This window comes from Xyrauchen texanus, unplaced genomic scaffold, assembly GCF_025860055.1.
Source record: "Xyrauchen texanus isolate HMW12.3.18 unplaced genomic scaffold, RBS_HiC_50CHRs HiC_scaffold_80, whole genome shotgun sequence".
NCBI lineage: Eukaryota > Metazoa > Chordata > Actinopteri > Cypriniformes > Catostomidae > Xyrauchen > Xyrauchen texanus.
The window spans coordinates 68,228-82,115 of NW_026266797.1; the positions used below are offsets into that span (position 1 = coordinate 68,228).

A 13,888-nucleotide genomic window follows, 5' to 3' on the forward strand; every position below is an offset into this window, starting at 1 on the left:
ATTGATACTACAGGCCAACAGGAACCCACAAACCAAGAATGGCCCACATTTGACCATAGGTGGCGCTACAGGCCACGCCCCAAAAAAATATTTTCAAAGTGATACCATTTCCACGCCATTTGTCCAATTCTTCTGAAACTTGGTGTACATGCCTCATTTCTCATTGGGAACAAAAAGCCTCAAGGATCCATAAGGTCCGTATGGATTTTCCTGTACATTGAAAATGTTTCGCTTAGGATTCAGACAGAAGACATGTTTTTTGAATTCATTAATTGGGAGGGTTTATCCCCAACCATCTACTGATCAATTTTAAATGATTTGCCATTTTGAGGAGGAATCACTGCTGATTATAGCTGTCTTGCAGCTATATTATTATTATTATTATTATTATTATTATTATTATTATTCTCCTTGAGCCCCAATAGCTCAAAAAGTCACTGGTCAAAATTTTCTAAATTGGCACATTGATACTCCATGCCAACGGGTACCCCCAAACCAAGAATGGTCAACATTCGCCCATAGGTGGCGCTACAGGCCACGCCCAAAAAACAAAAATTCAAAGTGATATAATTTCCACCCCATTTGTCCAAATCTTCTGAAACTTTGTAAACATGCCTCATTTCTCATGGGGAACAAAAAGCCTCAAGGACCCATACTTCTGCCATTATGGATTTTCCTGTACAGTGAAAATTTTGGAAAACCTACAAAACTCTTCTTCTCCTGAACCTCAGCTCCAATTGACTTGGAATTTGGCACACGTGTGTAGTATGTATGTCTTTCCAAACGCTACTTAGCAAAAAATGAATACAATACAAAATGGCTGAAATGGACGTGTTTATGTAAATGTACACACAAAAGATGATCAAAAATTTTTAAAATCCCATTGATTTACAATGGCTGAGCAAAAGTGCTCCCTCTACTGGACAAATATGGTCCACATGTAAAATCCCATTCACTTACATTGGCTGAGCAAAGAGGCTCCCTCTACTGGAGTAACTCTGTCTACCACATGCAGCTCTTCTGTAGCAATCTCTAATGAAGCATTTCGGTCTCCTAGTGGGTGGAGCTCCAGACTTAGACTACAGAAGACATTTTATGCCTGCATGGAGGTATGTCAAATCAATTGTGTGTCTTAATGCTTTCCAGTTTGAACATTCAAGCCGATTTTACACTATTCAACTCAACAAAGGCAAAACAACTCAAATAAATGTTTTCGAAAGCAGTTTGTGTGACACAGCGAAGCGAGCCGCGTCGCGTCTAACGCTCGCGACGCCGATGAGAGTTCGCTTTCCTTCTTATGCGTTTCAACGGACAATTTCATACACCAAAATACATGATATATTGGGGTGTCTGCTATATCTCAAGTGAACAAACAGTTGATAAAGAAATCGGGTATCAATATATTGAATTATGAATTATTGAAGGGGTCTAGTGATGCCGCTGTGATGTCCTGTTAGATTTTTCTCTATCGAGACAGCGTTAACGTATCAAAACTTCCGAGTATGATGTTGTTTAATTGTCTCTGACAACACGCAATCCTCGAGGCGAGATCATTTTTGCTCGCGATCTTCACGAAGGTTTGTTGGTTGTGTACAATGGTTGCCTGCTTGAACATTCAAGCCGATTTTACACTATTCAACTCAACAAAGGCAAAACAACTCAAATAAATGTTTTCGAGCAGTTTGTGTGACACAGCGAAGCGAGCCGCGTCGCGACTAACGCCGCGACGCCGATGAGAGTTCGCCACAGCTTCATGCGTTTGAACGGACAATTTCATACACCAAAATACATGATATATTGGGGTGTCTGTTATGTATCAAGTGAACAAACAGTTGATAAAGAAATTGGGTATCAATATATTTAATTATGAATTATTGTGAACAACACGGATGCCGCTGTGGTGTCCTGTTAAGATTTTTCTCTCGAAACAGCGTTAACAGCTTAAACAAAATACTGCGTTATTTTTGCACATACAGATACATTTAATACATCGTCACAAACTATGAAAGTTGTACTTTTATTTGTTGTAAAATAAAGAAAATAAACCGTGTGCTCTTTGTCTAAGCTTAATATCTTTCTGAAACACGTCACAAAAACTTACACAAACATGAAACATATGTCTAAAGAAAGTAGGGATGGGCTGATCAATCCTAACGAATCAAAACTTCCGAGAATGATGTTGTTTAATTGTCTCTGACAACACGCAAAACCGCGAGGCGAGATCATTTTTGCTCGCGATCATCATGAAGGTTTGTCGGTTGTATACAATGTTTGCCTGTTTGAACATTCAAGCGATTTTACACTATTCAACTCAACAAATGTCAAAACAACTCAAATACATGTTTGCGAAGCTGTTTGTGTGACACAGCGAGCCGCGTCGCGTCTAACTCACGCGACTCCGATGTCTTTCGCTGCTGCTTGCGCCTGAACGGACAATTTCATACAACAGAGTGTCAAAATACATGATATATTGAGGAGTCTGTTATGTCTCAAGTGAACAAACAGTTGAGAAAGAAATCTGGAATAATTATATTTTATTCTGGCATTATTCCAGATGACGTCCTGCTATATTTTTCTCTCGAAACAGCGGAAACAACTTAAACAAAATACTGCGTCATTTTTGCCCATACAGAAACATGCAAGACATCATTACTGAACTATGAAATGTGTACTTTTATTTGTGTACACTTACAATAACAACAAAACCTTGTGCTTTTGTAAAATAAATAAACAGGGTGCTCAGTCTCTGTCTTCGCGATTATTTTTCTGAAACACGTCACAAAATTCAAGTGAACAAAATCAACCATTCACGCAGTCTGTATTTTATCATCTCACAATGAATACAAATGCAACAAGCATGGCACAAAACGAAAATAATGATACTTCTCAGTTCTCAAAAGATTAAACTGAACTGTGCCTTAAGTATCGTATCATGCGATAAAAGCCTCTTAAAGAGACAGTAACAATTTAGCCTTCGTCCTGAACATAGACGTTCCCAAGTAATTGAGAAGTACAAATGGTATTATTTTAAGTTTTTTTTTATTTCTCTCTTACCTTGTAAAATGCCACGTTTTTGAATGGCATGTAAACACAATCACTCTATTTTTTTCACTGGATCTGTTGCTATTTTAATGATTTAAAAATCAAAGCACTGACCATTTAAAGTGTGAGCTTGTAGGCTACATTTTGAAATAGTTATAAACAGTCACAGCTATACAGTGTTATTATGTGCCTAGATAGTCTTTCAAATAAAATTGCTTGTGATATGCTTATGTAAATCACACAAAAAAAACAGAAAAAAATCTTAAGAGAGAAGTGAAAGTGAAAGTAGAGATTTTCAAAGTGATTTTTCATTCAAAGTGATACAATTTCCACGCCATTTGTCTAAATCTTCTGAAACTTGGTGTACATGCCTCATTCCTCATGGGGAACAAAAAGCCTTAAGGACCCATAACTTTCACCATGATGGATTTTCCCGTGACGTTGAAAATTTGCGAAAACCTAAAAATACTCTTCTTCTCCTGAACCGTAGCTCCAATTGACTTGAAATTTGGTACACATTTGTAGAATGGACATCCTTGAAAACATTACTTAGGAAAAATGAATGTGATACAAAATGTCTGAAAGGGGCGTGTTTATGTAAATGTCCAAATTTTAACAATATATACCTGTCAATAAATCAAATGTAATTTTGACTGATGGTTTTTCAAACCTAACATGCTTCAAGATGACATCACTCTGAAGTACTGCATAAAGAATGGTCGACATTCAGCCTCTAGGGGGCTTACAGGCCATGTCGAAATTCCCATTTTCTGGTCTAAAATGTTCTAATTTGGTACAATGGTACTACAGGCCAACAGGAACCCACAAACCAAGAATGGCCGACATTCGCCACTAGGGGGCTTAAAGGCCACGCCAAAATTCCCGTTTTCTGGTCAAATTTTTTTTAATTTGGTACATTGATACTACAGGCAGACAGGAACCCACAAACCAAGAATGGACAACATTCACCCCTAGGGGGCTTACAGGCCATGCCAAAATTCCCATTTTCTGGTCAAAAATGTTCTAATTTGGTACACTGATACTACATGCCAACAGGAACCCACAAACCACTGAATGGCCAACATTCGCCATTAGGGGCGCTACAGGTAATTCCAAAAATCCCATTTTCTGGTCAAACATTTTCTAATTTGGTGTATTGATTCTACAGGCCGACAGGAACCCACAAACCAAGAAAGGCCCACATTCGCCCCTAGGGGCGCTTACAGGCCACTCCAAAATTCCCATTTTCTGGTCAAATATTTTCTAATTTTGTACATTTATACTACAGGCCAACAGGAACCCACAAACCAAGAATGACCAACATTTGCCCATAGGTGGCGCTTACAGGCCACGCCCCAAATTTTTTTTTCAAAATGATATAATATCCACCCCATTTGTCCAATTCTTCTGAAACTTGGTGTACATGCCGCATTTCTCATTGGGAACAAAAAGCCTCAAGGATCCATAAGGTCCGGTATGGATTTTCCTGTACATTGAAAATGTTTTGTTTAGGAATCAGACGAAGACATGTTTTTTTGAATTCCTTAATTGGGAGGGTTTATCCCCAACCATCTACTGATCAATTTTAAATGATTTGCCATTTTGAGGAGGAATCCGCATTGCTGCTTGCAGCTATATTTATTATTATTATTATTATTATTCTTCTTCTCCTTGAGCCCAAATAGCTCAAAAAGTCACTGGTCAAAACTTTTCTAAATTGGCACATTGATAGTCCATGCCAACGGGTACCCCCAAACCAAGAATGGTCAACATTCGCCCATAGGTGGCGCTACAGGCCACGCCCAAAAAAAATATTTTCAAAGTGATACCATTTCCACGCCATTTGTCCAAATCTTCTGAATCTTGGTGTACATGCCTCATTTCTCATGGGAAAAAAAAGCCTCAAGAACCCATAACTTCTGCCATGATGGATTTTCCCGTACGGTGAAAATTTGCGAAAACCTACAAAACTCTTCTTCTCCTGAACCGTAGCTCCAATTGACCTGAAATTTGGTACACATGTGTAGAATTGAAGTCTTTGAAAACGTTACTTAGGAAAAATGAATACGATACAAAATGGCTGAAAGGGGCGTGTTTATGTAAATGTCCAAATTTTAACAATATATACGTGTCAATAAATCAAATGTAATTTTGACTGATGGTTTTTCAAACCTAACATGCTTCAAGATGACATCACTCTGAAGTACTGCGCAAAGAATGGCCAACATTCAGCCCCTAGGGGGCTTACAGGCCATGCCGAAATTCCCATTTTCTGGTCTAAAATGTTCTAATTTGGTACATTGATACTACATGCCAACAGGAACCCACAAACCAAGAATGGCCAACATTCGCCCCTAGGGGGCGTTACAGGCCACTCCAAAATTCCCATTTTCTGGTCAAACATTTTCTAATTTGGTACATTGATTCCATAGGCCAACAGGAACCAACAAACCAAGAATGGCCCACATTCAGCCCCTAGGGGCGCTACAGGCCACTCCAAAATTCCCATTTTCTGGTCAAATATTTTCTAATTTTGTACATTGATACTACAGGCCAACAGGAACCCACAAACCAAGAATGGCCCACATTCGACCATAGGTGGCGCTACAGGCCACGCCCAAAAAAATATTTTCAAAGTGATACCATTTCCACGCCATTTGTCCAATTCTTCTGAAACTTGGTGTACATGCCTCATTTCTCATTGGGAACAAAAAGCCTCAGGATCCATAAGGTCCGGTATGGATTTTCCTGTACATTGAAAATGTTTTGTTTAGGATTCAGACAAAGACATGTTTTTTTGAATTCCTTAATTGGGAGGGTTTATCCCCAACCATCTACTGATCAATTTTAAATGATTTGCCATTTTGAGGAGGAATCCGCATTGCTGCTTGCAGCTATATTTATTTTTGTTTTTATAATTCCCTTTGGGGTCTACATCACATGAAGCTGTTTGGAAAGTTTAGAGTGCATCTGGACTGTGAGAGGTGTGTAATTCGTCCTCTTTTCAATCTGGCGCTCTCGCGCGTCATCATTGGAGTTTAATGTGATCTCCTGTTATGTTAAATACAACCCGGTATCACGCTAAAGCGTGTAATACACACGCTGGTCCAATAGCGGACGCGTGTCAGGGTCACGCTTTGCCTCCTCAAGGCGTGAACATGACACGCATGAATGAAGGTTGAGTACCAGCAGGGGGCAATAATTTCCTCAATGCCAACAACTCTCCACGGACCAAATAGAAGCGATATAGTGCATTCTCCAAAATTCCCGCGTCATTCAGGTCGGTCAAAGCCATATTTTTATTACGGTGCAGTCATTTAAGAAATCTACGTTGCTATAGCCTAACGTTATATTTGTGTGTATGAAGACTGTGGAGCTTTTTAATCTATGGTGCTGTTAACGTTACTGTGGTCAATAACGTCAATGGAAATTGATATTAATTGGCTAATTAATTAACCACAGAAAGCTGCTGTCGATCCTGAAATATCGATACTGATGTTGTATCTATTCTAAAGGATAGATCCTCACATAAAACCAGTAATTTTATTCATTTAGAACGAATTTATTTTATTCAGAAATGATGCAATAAATCGATTATACGTGACCGTAAAGGCCTTTACATTGTTACACACACACACACACACACACACACATATATATATATATCAATCATAGAAGCTGTTCTAATAATTATAATGCTGAAAATTCAGCTTTGATCTCAGGAATAAATTACATTTTAACATATTCAAATAGAAAACAGATCGCCTATTTTAAATCATATTTCACAATTTTAGTTTTTACAAAGATTTACTGTATTTTTGATCAAATAAATTAAGCATTTGTAAGCATATTAGACTTCTTTTAACATTAAACATCTTACCGACCCCACATGTAAAATTTACTATAATTATTCTAGTTTGTGCAATTACATTTAGTTTTTATTGATCGTTAAAGTTCATATACATAGTGTTATGTTCTGTAATTGATGTTAATAAATCTGTCAGAAGAAAATGTGCAAAATTGGGGGTACAACACTGTAACCCTTTAAAAACAATAACCATACACACAACTAATTACAGGCGATCGAGAGGACAAATCACAAAATCTTTTAGTGGTCATGAAAATGTATTCAGATTAAGCATATTAATGATGCATTCACCTCATTTATCACGACACACTGCTTCTGTTCATGAATGCAGTTTACATGCTGAATATGCAATAACAGCAGCATCACAGTTATCTTCTTTATTTTGTTACAGTTATATGTATAATATGACAAATCCAGGAATCTTTGCTGCAAAATAATTAACTATGTTTTTGTTTTCCTTTGTCCAACAGCTCCTGTTTTTACCCACCATCCTTCCCTGTTACCTCCACCTGTCTTTCTTTATAAGAAACCAACGGCTCTTTTAAGAGCCACTCCTCTATCTTTCTCACTCTCTCTCAGTCTCTCACTCTCAGTCTCTCACTCTCAGTCCCACTCTCACTCTCAGTCTCTCACTCTCACTGTCAGTCTCTCTCTCTCTCTCTCTCACACACACACACACACACATACACACACACACACACACATTCTCTTTCTTTCTCTCTCTCTCCATCTCTCTATCTCTTTTCTAAAGCGTCACTGTCTTCAAGTAAGTATTGTTACTCTATTATTTATTTTTCTTTCACCTTACTCTCTCACTGTCCAAAACATTTTTTTTTTATTTAGTTTTTATATAGACTATAGCCACCCTATACTATACATCCTTAATACTTTTTGTCTGACTGTGTTTTTATCTTCCTTTCCAGTATAGTATCTTTGAAATGGCTGCTCAGCAAGACAGAGGGAGAGCAGATGATGCTATTTTCCTTGCAGACATGTTCCTTGCTCAAACCAAAGTGAGTATTTTTTTAGACAATCCCGTATTGGTAATAATACTAAAGAGTGGGAATTAGAGTGCAAAATTTGAATGAACTGCTCAAGATTTGGCTGTATTTCAGTTTTATCATAAACTGCTCACTTTCTGTCATGCAAGGCAAAGGAAGCGAAGGACAAAGCAACATCTGCTAAAGGTAATAAATTTAATGTCCGATGGGTGGAGAGAGATGCTAAAGGACGTCCACTGCTAAAAAGAAGCAGAAGTGGAGAGACACGAAAACGTGCTTCAGCTACAGGTAGTCCATGCCTTCCAAGATTATTTGTGATAACCCACCACCACAGAATGCTTCTTAACTAAGTATAACTGTGCCCATTATTTACAGAATTCAGCTTGCTATTTGTTAGGTAGGTTTGTTAGGTTAATAGGATTTCTGTTTCTGGATTTTAATCATTTTCCTTTAAATACTGTATGTTAAACTGTGCCATCAGAAACACCACATGGTGGATGTGTTACTTATGTTATTGACTTCACTGTAATGCTTAGCAATTCCAAAGAAATTAAGTAGAAGTGAAGCATCAGTGTCAGGTTCATGCTTCTAACAGTTCAAGATTATGAGGAAAAAAACTTTTAGAGTTTAAAGGAATTGTCAGACATATCAATCAACCTATTATAGCCTTAAGTCACTATATGAACACTGTATTGTATGCTTGTAAGACATGAACATTGTTATCTCTTTCCTTTCTATCTATCTTTTCAGTTGTTTCTGTGGTTGGCAGTGAGGACGCTACACCTTTTGAGTCACCTGAGGAGGTTCCCACAGTTACCCAATCAAACTGCTCTTACGGTACCTTACGGTAATTATGCAATTTAGCAATAAGCGTGAAAGGAATTATTATTTTCTTATTTCTGTCTTTTAGACATTGAGATGCAGAAACTGCAGGATATTCTGACCTCAGCAGATGTTCAAGGCACCAACAAGTCCCCTTCAACATCCACATCATGGTGCTTGCGCCAATCTGTAGCCCAAGATGAGTGGCGGAAAGCAAGGTCCTATCACAGCAACTGCTTGCTGTCCTGCAATGTGGCTCCAGAAAAGAACTGCAGCCACTGCACATCTCCTGCCATCATTCGCTGCAGAGACTGCATGCCCCAAGAGTGGCTGTGCATGGATTGTGACACACACATACACAAAAAACTCACCCTCCATAACAGGGAGTCCTGCATTGAGGGAATTTACAAGCCCATTGAGCCAACAGTGTGCTGTGTAAAAAAAGATGGCAAATATACACTGGTCAATCAAGGTAGTGTTTTGAACCTTTTGGTAAAGTGATTTTTGGTGAATTTTTCTTTTAATTATTATTATTTTTTTACTTTTATTATGTTAATTGTACATATTTTTAATGATTTCTCTCAAATGATTTCTCTTCTCTTTTCAGTATGTTTATTACCTACAGTGAGACCTGTCCAGTTATGCACTTGCGACCCTTCAAACTTCACAGAATCAGCTGGCAGAGCAATAATTTTGGTTTGCATAAATGGTAGGAACTATGGTTTTATATTTAACATTTTTTCTTGTCCCTTTGTGTGTTAGAATGTTCTACTTTTTTATTTTAGGTCGGTATGACTTGCACTTGCCAAACTTGCTGTGCAGATTATGTCTGGCTCATTGGACACCTGACATGAGCGACCTAATAAGAAGTGGGTACTGGCCAGCATCTGTGAAATATGACACGCTGTTTTCAGTCGATGTCTTCAGCACATTTGAAGAAATGAAAACTGTTGCACCAGGATTATCAAGACAAGGTTTTTTGCGGATGTTGGAGAGGAGGACTTCAGTGTGGATCAAAGTTGCCTTAAGTAGAGATGGGAGAATATTAGTGTAGCTATTTCATTTTACTCTTTACTAATCGCATGTACAGGCTGGGAAAATACATGGAGACGTATTTCAAAGAAGCTTCATGACATTCTGCCAGTACCAGTGTGAAGAAATGGCCAGTGTAGAGCACTTCACCTGCCCGGCATGTACACCCAACATGCTCGCTCTTTGTGCAGATGGCAACAGAAAAGTGTACCGATTTCGGCAGTCAAAAGGGTTAGTTGTTTTAAACTTGTAATCATTTTACTTAATGTAAAATTAACAGAACATATAATGTCTTACACTGAACATATTTTTTTTCTTATTCTATTAAGGTTAGAGGAACCCTATTTTGATGGCACCTTCATTGCCAAGGACACTGATGTACACCATTTTGTTGATGAGATCAGGAGTAAAATGAAAAGTGTTAGTTTTTGCTCCTATGATTTAGATCCAAACTTTGAAATGTATGATTGTTACTTTATTAAATAGATATTGTATCCCTAGCATGGTGCACTCTTTTAAGCAATCTTGTGTTGAGGTTTGAAATTAAACATGGTATGTGTGGTGGCATCCAAAATGGCTAGTTTAGCAGCTCATTCATTATGTAATAGCAGATCTCTGTAAGAGATTGTGACTATGCATGCAGTTTGTCACCCTAAAGAAAGTGGAAGATGCATTTTCTGAAGCTCCTCTTTAGTAGTAGTTTGAAAGTAAACCTTTTATTATCACTGATCATTACAAAGATGCCAGTTGGTGTGATGTAACCTGACTCATCCTGATGGATGAAGTAACTAGAACAAATAGCAACTTTCAGTTTTAACCAGAATTATTTTGTCATGCAGACTGCCGGCAAAGGGATCTGTGGAGCCAGTCAGTGGTCTGCTGCACGTGAAACAGCCAGAAAAGCAAGCAAACTGGATGAAGAGGGCCTTGAGGTGGTTGTTTGCAGATACGGAGTGCTACTCAAGGCTCTTAACATGTACAGGGGGGAAATATTTGCTTATCCGCTGTACCTGCAGAAGGAGCTCCAAGCAGCCACAAACGGGCAGTTCTATTGCACAGATATTGCTTGCAAGTATTGGCCTTATCTTGAGAAGTTGGCAGTCTCCATGTTGGAACTCAGACCTTTACTGCAGATGAGACCATTCCTTTCTGTCATGCATGCCAAGGCTCATTCAACCAAGTGTGAGGTACTGCATATTCTTTATAATACCATTTGAAATTGTATTTTTATGACTTATATAATACAGTGTATATGATTATAATATAAGTGCAACAATAATTTGTTAGATAATCTGGAGTGGCAAAAATCAGGAAGGTGCTGGCACAACTGCAGGGGAGGAGGTCGAAATGGTAAACAGCTACCTGTCTCGTTGTGCCCTCACAACCAAGTACATGACAAAATCTGGTAATTGTTGCTTATTTATATTATTTTAGGAAACCTGTCTTTTATTCTTTCTTCTTTTTATTGTTTTTATTCTTTATGTCTAATACTTTATGTCTAATAATCTGAGATTGCAAATATTATATAATATGTAGGCCTATTGCAAATATAAAGCTGGAAATATTCTAATACGATAGTAACACATTAATAGAACTGCATTACATCTCTCTTTAATTAAAACTCAATGGTCAATGTGTGGATGAAGTAAAATCCCATGAGCATTAATGGGACTTTCCTCCGTCACATCATTTTGTTCTTTAAAGCCAGAAATGACATGGTAACTGTCCATGCAATTGGATGGAACCGACGGAAGCAGGAAGGCCTTCATCTTGCACTATCCAGCAGATACATCAAGGTATTATGTTGTGTCTGAGTTGGGTATAAAAAGCTTTTCATGATTTTCTCACTTTTTAAGATCACAAAGGCAGAAATCTTTTTTTTTTTTACACCAGACTTTCAAAAAGGCTGAGGCTGAGTCTCAGAGACTGGAGAATTTGAGCAGTGAGCTGGGGTGTCCTGAGAACATCGTGCATCAGTGGGTAGATGATGTCAGACAATGGGCTACTGACGGTACAGTGTTTTATGGACATTCTTCTATGTAGCTTACTAATATTGCAGCATGATAATTCAATCTTTGCCATGCATAAGGATTAAGTAAGGACATGCCCTGTTTTGTTTGTTATAAACTTGTGGGCTTGTAAGCTCCTTTTAGACTGTAATAATCGATTTGGGGCACTAAATAAACTTAACTTGAACTTCAAACTTTAAATTTACAGCCTAAAATACACCATAATCATTTACTTGTATTATTGTTGTTGCTTTAAGATTCTGTAGGTACCAGATGTGATGACCAATATGAACGTCAGAAATCTATTGAACAAATGTTTCTTGGTGTTCATCAAAAAAAGCCAGCCTTTATAATCAGACTGGTATGTTGATAAGTCACCTAATATTTATGTAATATTTATTACTTGCAGACGTCTTATCTGTATTGTTTTGGTATTAACGTGTTTTCAGCTCCTTAATTTTAAAATGTCTTCCTTTTAATTTTACAGATATTAGTTAGGCCTCTATTACACCTTTTAAGTCATGCAATTTTTTTTTTAAACATTTTAATTTATTAAATCTTTAGTCAGTTATAAGTATTAGTATTTCATTGAACTTTCTGATATCTGCATGTGCTTGTGCATCATGTTTTCTGTGTTTTGCAATTTTTATAGACAGCAACAAAGTTCGACACTTGCGTTGAAGAAAATTGTGGGAAGAGAAGAGAAAACTCTTGAAACAATCAAGCTCTACAATGAGCAGGTGGCAGATGAGGAGCGATCGTTGAAGAGAAGGTGGAGAGCGGGCTCTCTGTGGGGGGAGGAGACAGTCTAATATGGCCTTGGGAAGTGCACAGCAGTGGTATGTAGCAATTTCTCTCTAAGGCAATTTTGCACCCTGCACCAGGTTATGGGATGTACATACACTACTTATTTTTGGCCTGCTGTTTAGAATGTACAGGTCAAATTTGTATTGATGGGATGTTATTTGTGTGACTTCAGAATCCAGCAGCATTCTCACCAAAAAGAAGATTTTTGATGTGCACATGTCAAAAGTGCGCCTTCAAGAGGAAAAGATCATTGTGATGAGGGAGATGAGACAGCACTGCACCTATCTCAGAAAGCTGTCTGGAAACATTAGGACAAGGATATCAGATATGTCTTTTGTCAGAAACAGTGGTAAGAAGCTAACTTTTATTAGAGTCTTGCTGTAATGGTTTTAGGGATCCTATAAAACCCCACTCACTTTGAGATCCTCAAGTGTTACATCATGGATTCATTGTGGCTGGATCTAAATGGTCTGTAGTTATTTAGTAAAAGTCAGTTAATGAATAGCTCAACAACACTAACTCAATGGAAGTATTGTCATGCCTCGCTTTTAATTTTTCCTTCTAGGCAGTTTAAGTGAAGAGGATCATGGCGGGCTACTGTGTCTTCTTCAGAAAAGGCTTGCAGATGTGGAGGAGAAGTTCCAAGTCATATGCTCAAGCTACAGCCTGGCTTTAGGACCGAATGCTGCTTCTCTGCTGGAGAATGGGCCCGAGGAGATGCCGGAGGACCATGAAGAAGTTGATTATGAGAGTTCAGATGACAGTGATTTTGAAGCAGTGTAAATGAGTGCTTAACTGGTGGGATGCGTTTTCGACTGCGTGTCAATTATGACTAGACTGCAGGTGTGTTTCAAGGAAAACAAAAAACTTTTTGAAGTGAAATGGTGTCTGATACAGTGCTAATATTTTGCACTATTGTTTCCAGCAACATATTCACAACAATATGTTGTGTAAGCAACATTAGCTTCATAGATGGTTAGACATTTTTTTTATATGATTCTCCAAAACTCAGTTTACAAACAGCAGGTCGGTTTTAAAGTTTCACCTCCAATGTTTCACAGTCTATTTCTGCAGTTAACTATGGTGCTAGAGCTTGCGAATGACAGCAGCCTCTTGCAGTGGTGACTTCCCCAAGCTTTGCCCATCTCATCTTCTCAACATAATGAACTTTTCTGTACAAAAATGTTACACTTACATTGATATAATAGTTTGATTGTTTTTTACTCTATACACCTGTATAATGTTATTCACAGTGATTGTGGATACTTTTGGAATGAACAATTTACTGTACATGGCACTAGATTAAA

General features: G+C 38.0%; 2 protein-coding genes across 2 annotated transcripts; both read left to right on the forward strand.

The window, feature by feature from the left end:
• Positions 1 to 7,859: 7,859 nt before the first annotated feature.
• Positions 7,860 to 9,787, forward strand: LOC127642782 (uncharacterized). The gene is made up of 5 exons (XM_052125268.1): positions 7,860 to 7,923; positions 8,061 to 8,199; positions 8,662 to 9,205; positions 9,341 to 9,442; positions 9,519 to 9,787. The coding sequence occupies exons 3-5, from the start codon at positions 8,830 to 8,832 to the stop codon at positions 9,785 to 9,787; spliced, it is 747 nt and encodes a 248-aa protein (XP_051981228.1). The 5' UTR covers positions 7,860 to 7,923; positions 8,061 to 8,199; positions 8,662 to 8,829.
• LOC127642784 (uncharacterized) lies at positions 9,779 to 12,489 on the forward strand. The gene is made up of 8 exons (XM_052125269.1): positions 9,779 to 9,996; positions 10,095 to 10,185; positions 10,605 to 10,952; positions 11,053 to 11,170; positions 11,470 to 11,561; positions 11,659 to 11,776; positions 12,032 to 12,135; positions 12,427 to 12,489. Exons 1-8 carry the CDS (start codon positions 9,863 to 9,865, stop codon positions 12,487 to 12,489), a joined length of 1,068 nt encoding a protein of 355 aa, XP_051981229.1. The 5' UTR covers positions 9,779 to 9,862.
• Positions 12,490 to 13,888: the final 1,399 nt, after the last annotated feature.

What these genes read in the sequence shown, in the direction of transcription:
- LOC127642782 (XM_052125268.1), top strand. Translation starts at nt 8,830, where the DNA reads ATGCAGAAACTGCAGGATATTCTGACCTCAGCAGATGTTCAAGGCACC. An exon ending in ATATACACTGGTCAATCAAG is followed by an intron (nt 9,206 to 9,340) that starts GTAGTGTTTTGA and finishes TTCTCTTTTCAG; the next exon opens with TATGTTTATTACCTACAGTG. An exon ending in AATTTTGGTTTGCATAAATG is followed by an intron (nt 9,443 to 9,518) that starts GTAGGAACTATG and finishes TTTTTATTTTAG; the next exon opens with GTCGGTATGACTTGCACTTG.
- LOC127642784 (XM_052125269.1), top strand. Translation starts at nt 9,863, where the DNA reads ATGACATTCTGCCAGTACCAGTGTGAAGAAATGGCCAGTGTAGAGCAC. An exon ending in TATCCAGCAGATACATCAAG is followed by an intron (nt 11,562 to 11,658) that starts GTATTATGTTGT and finishes TTTTTACACCAG; the next exon opens with ACTTTCAAAAAGGCTGAGGC. An exon ending in CAGACAATGGGCTACTGACG is followed by an intron (nt 11,777 to 12,031) that starts GTACAGTGTTTT and finishes TGTTGCTTTAAG; the next exon opens with ATTCTGTAGGTACCAGATGT.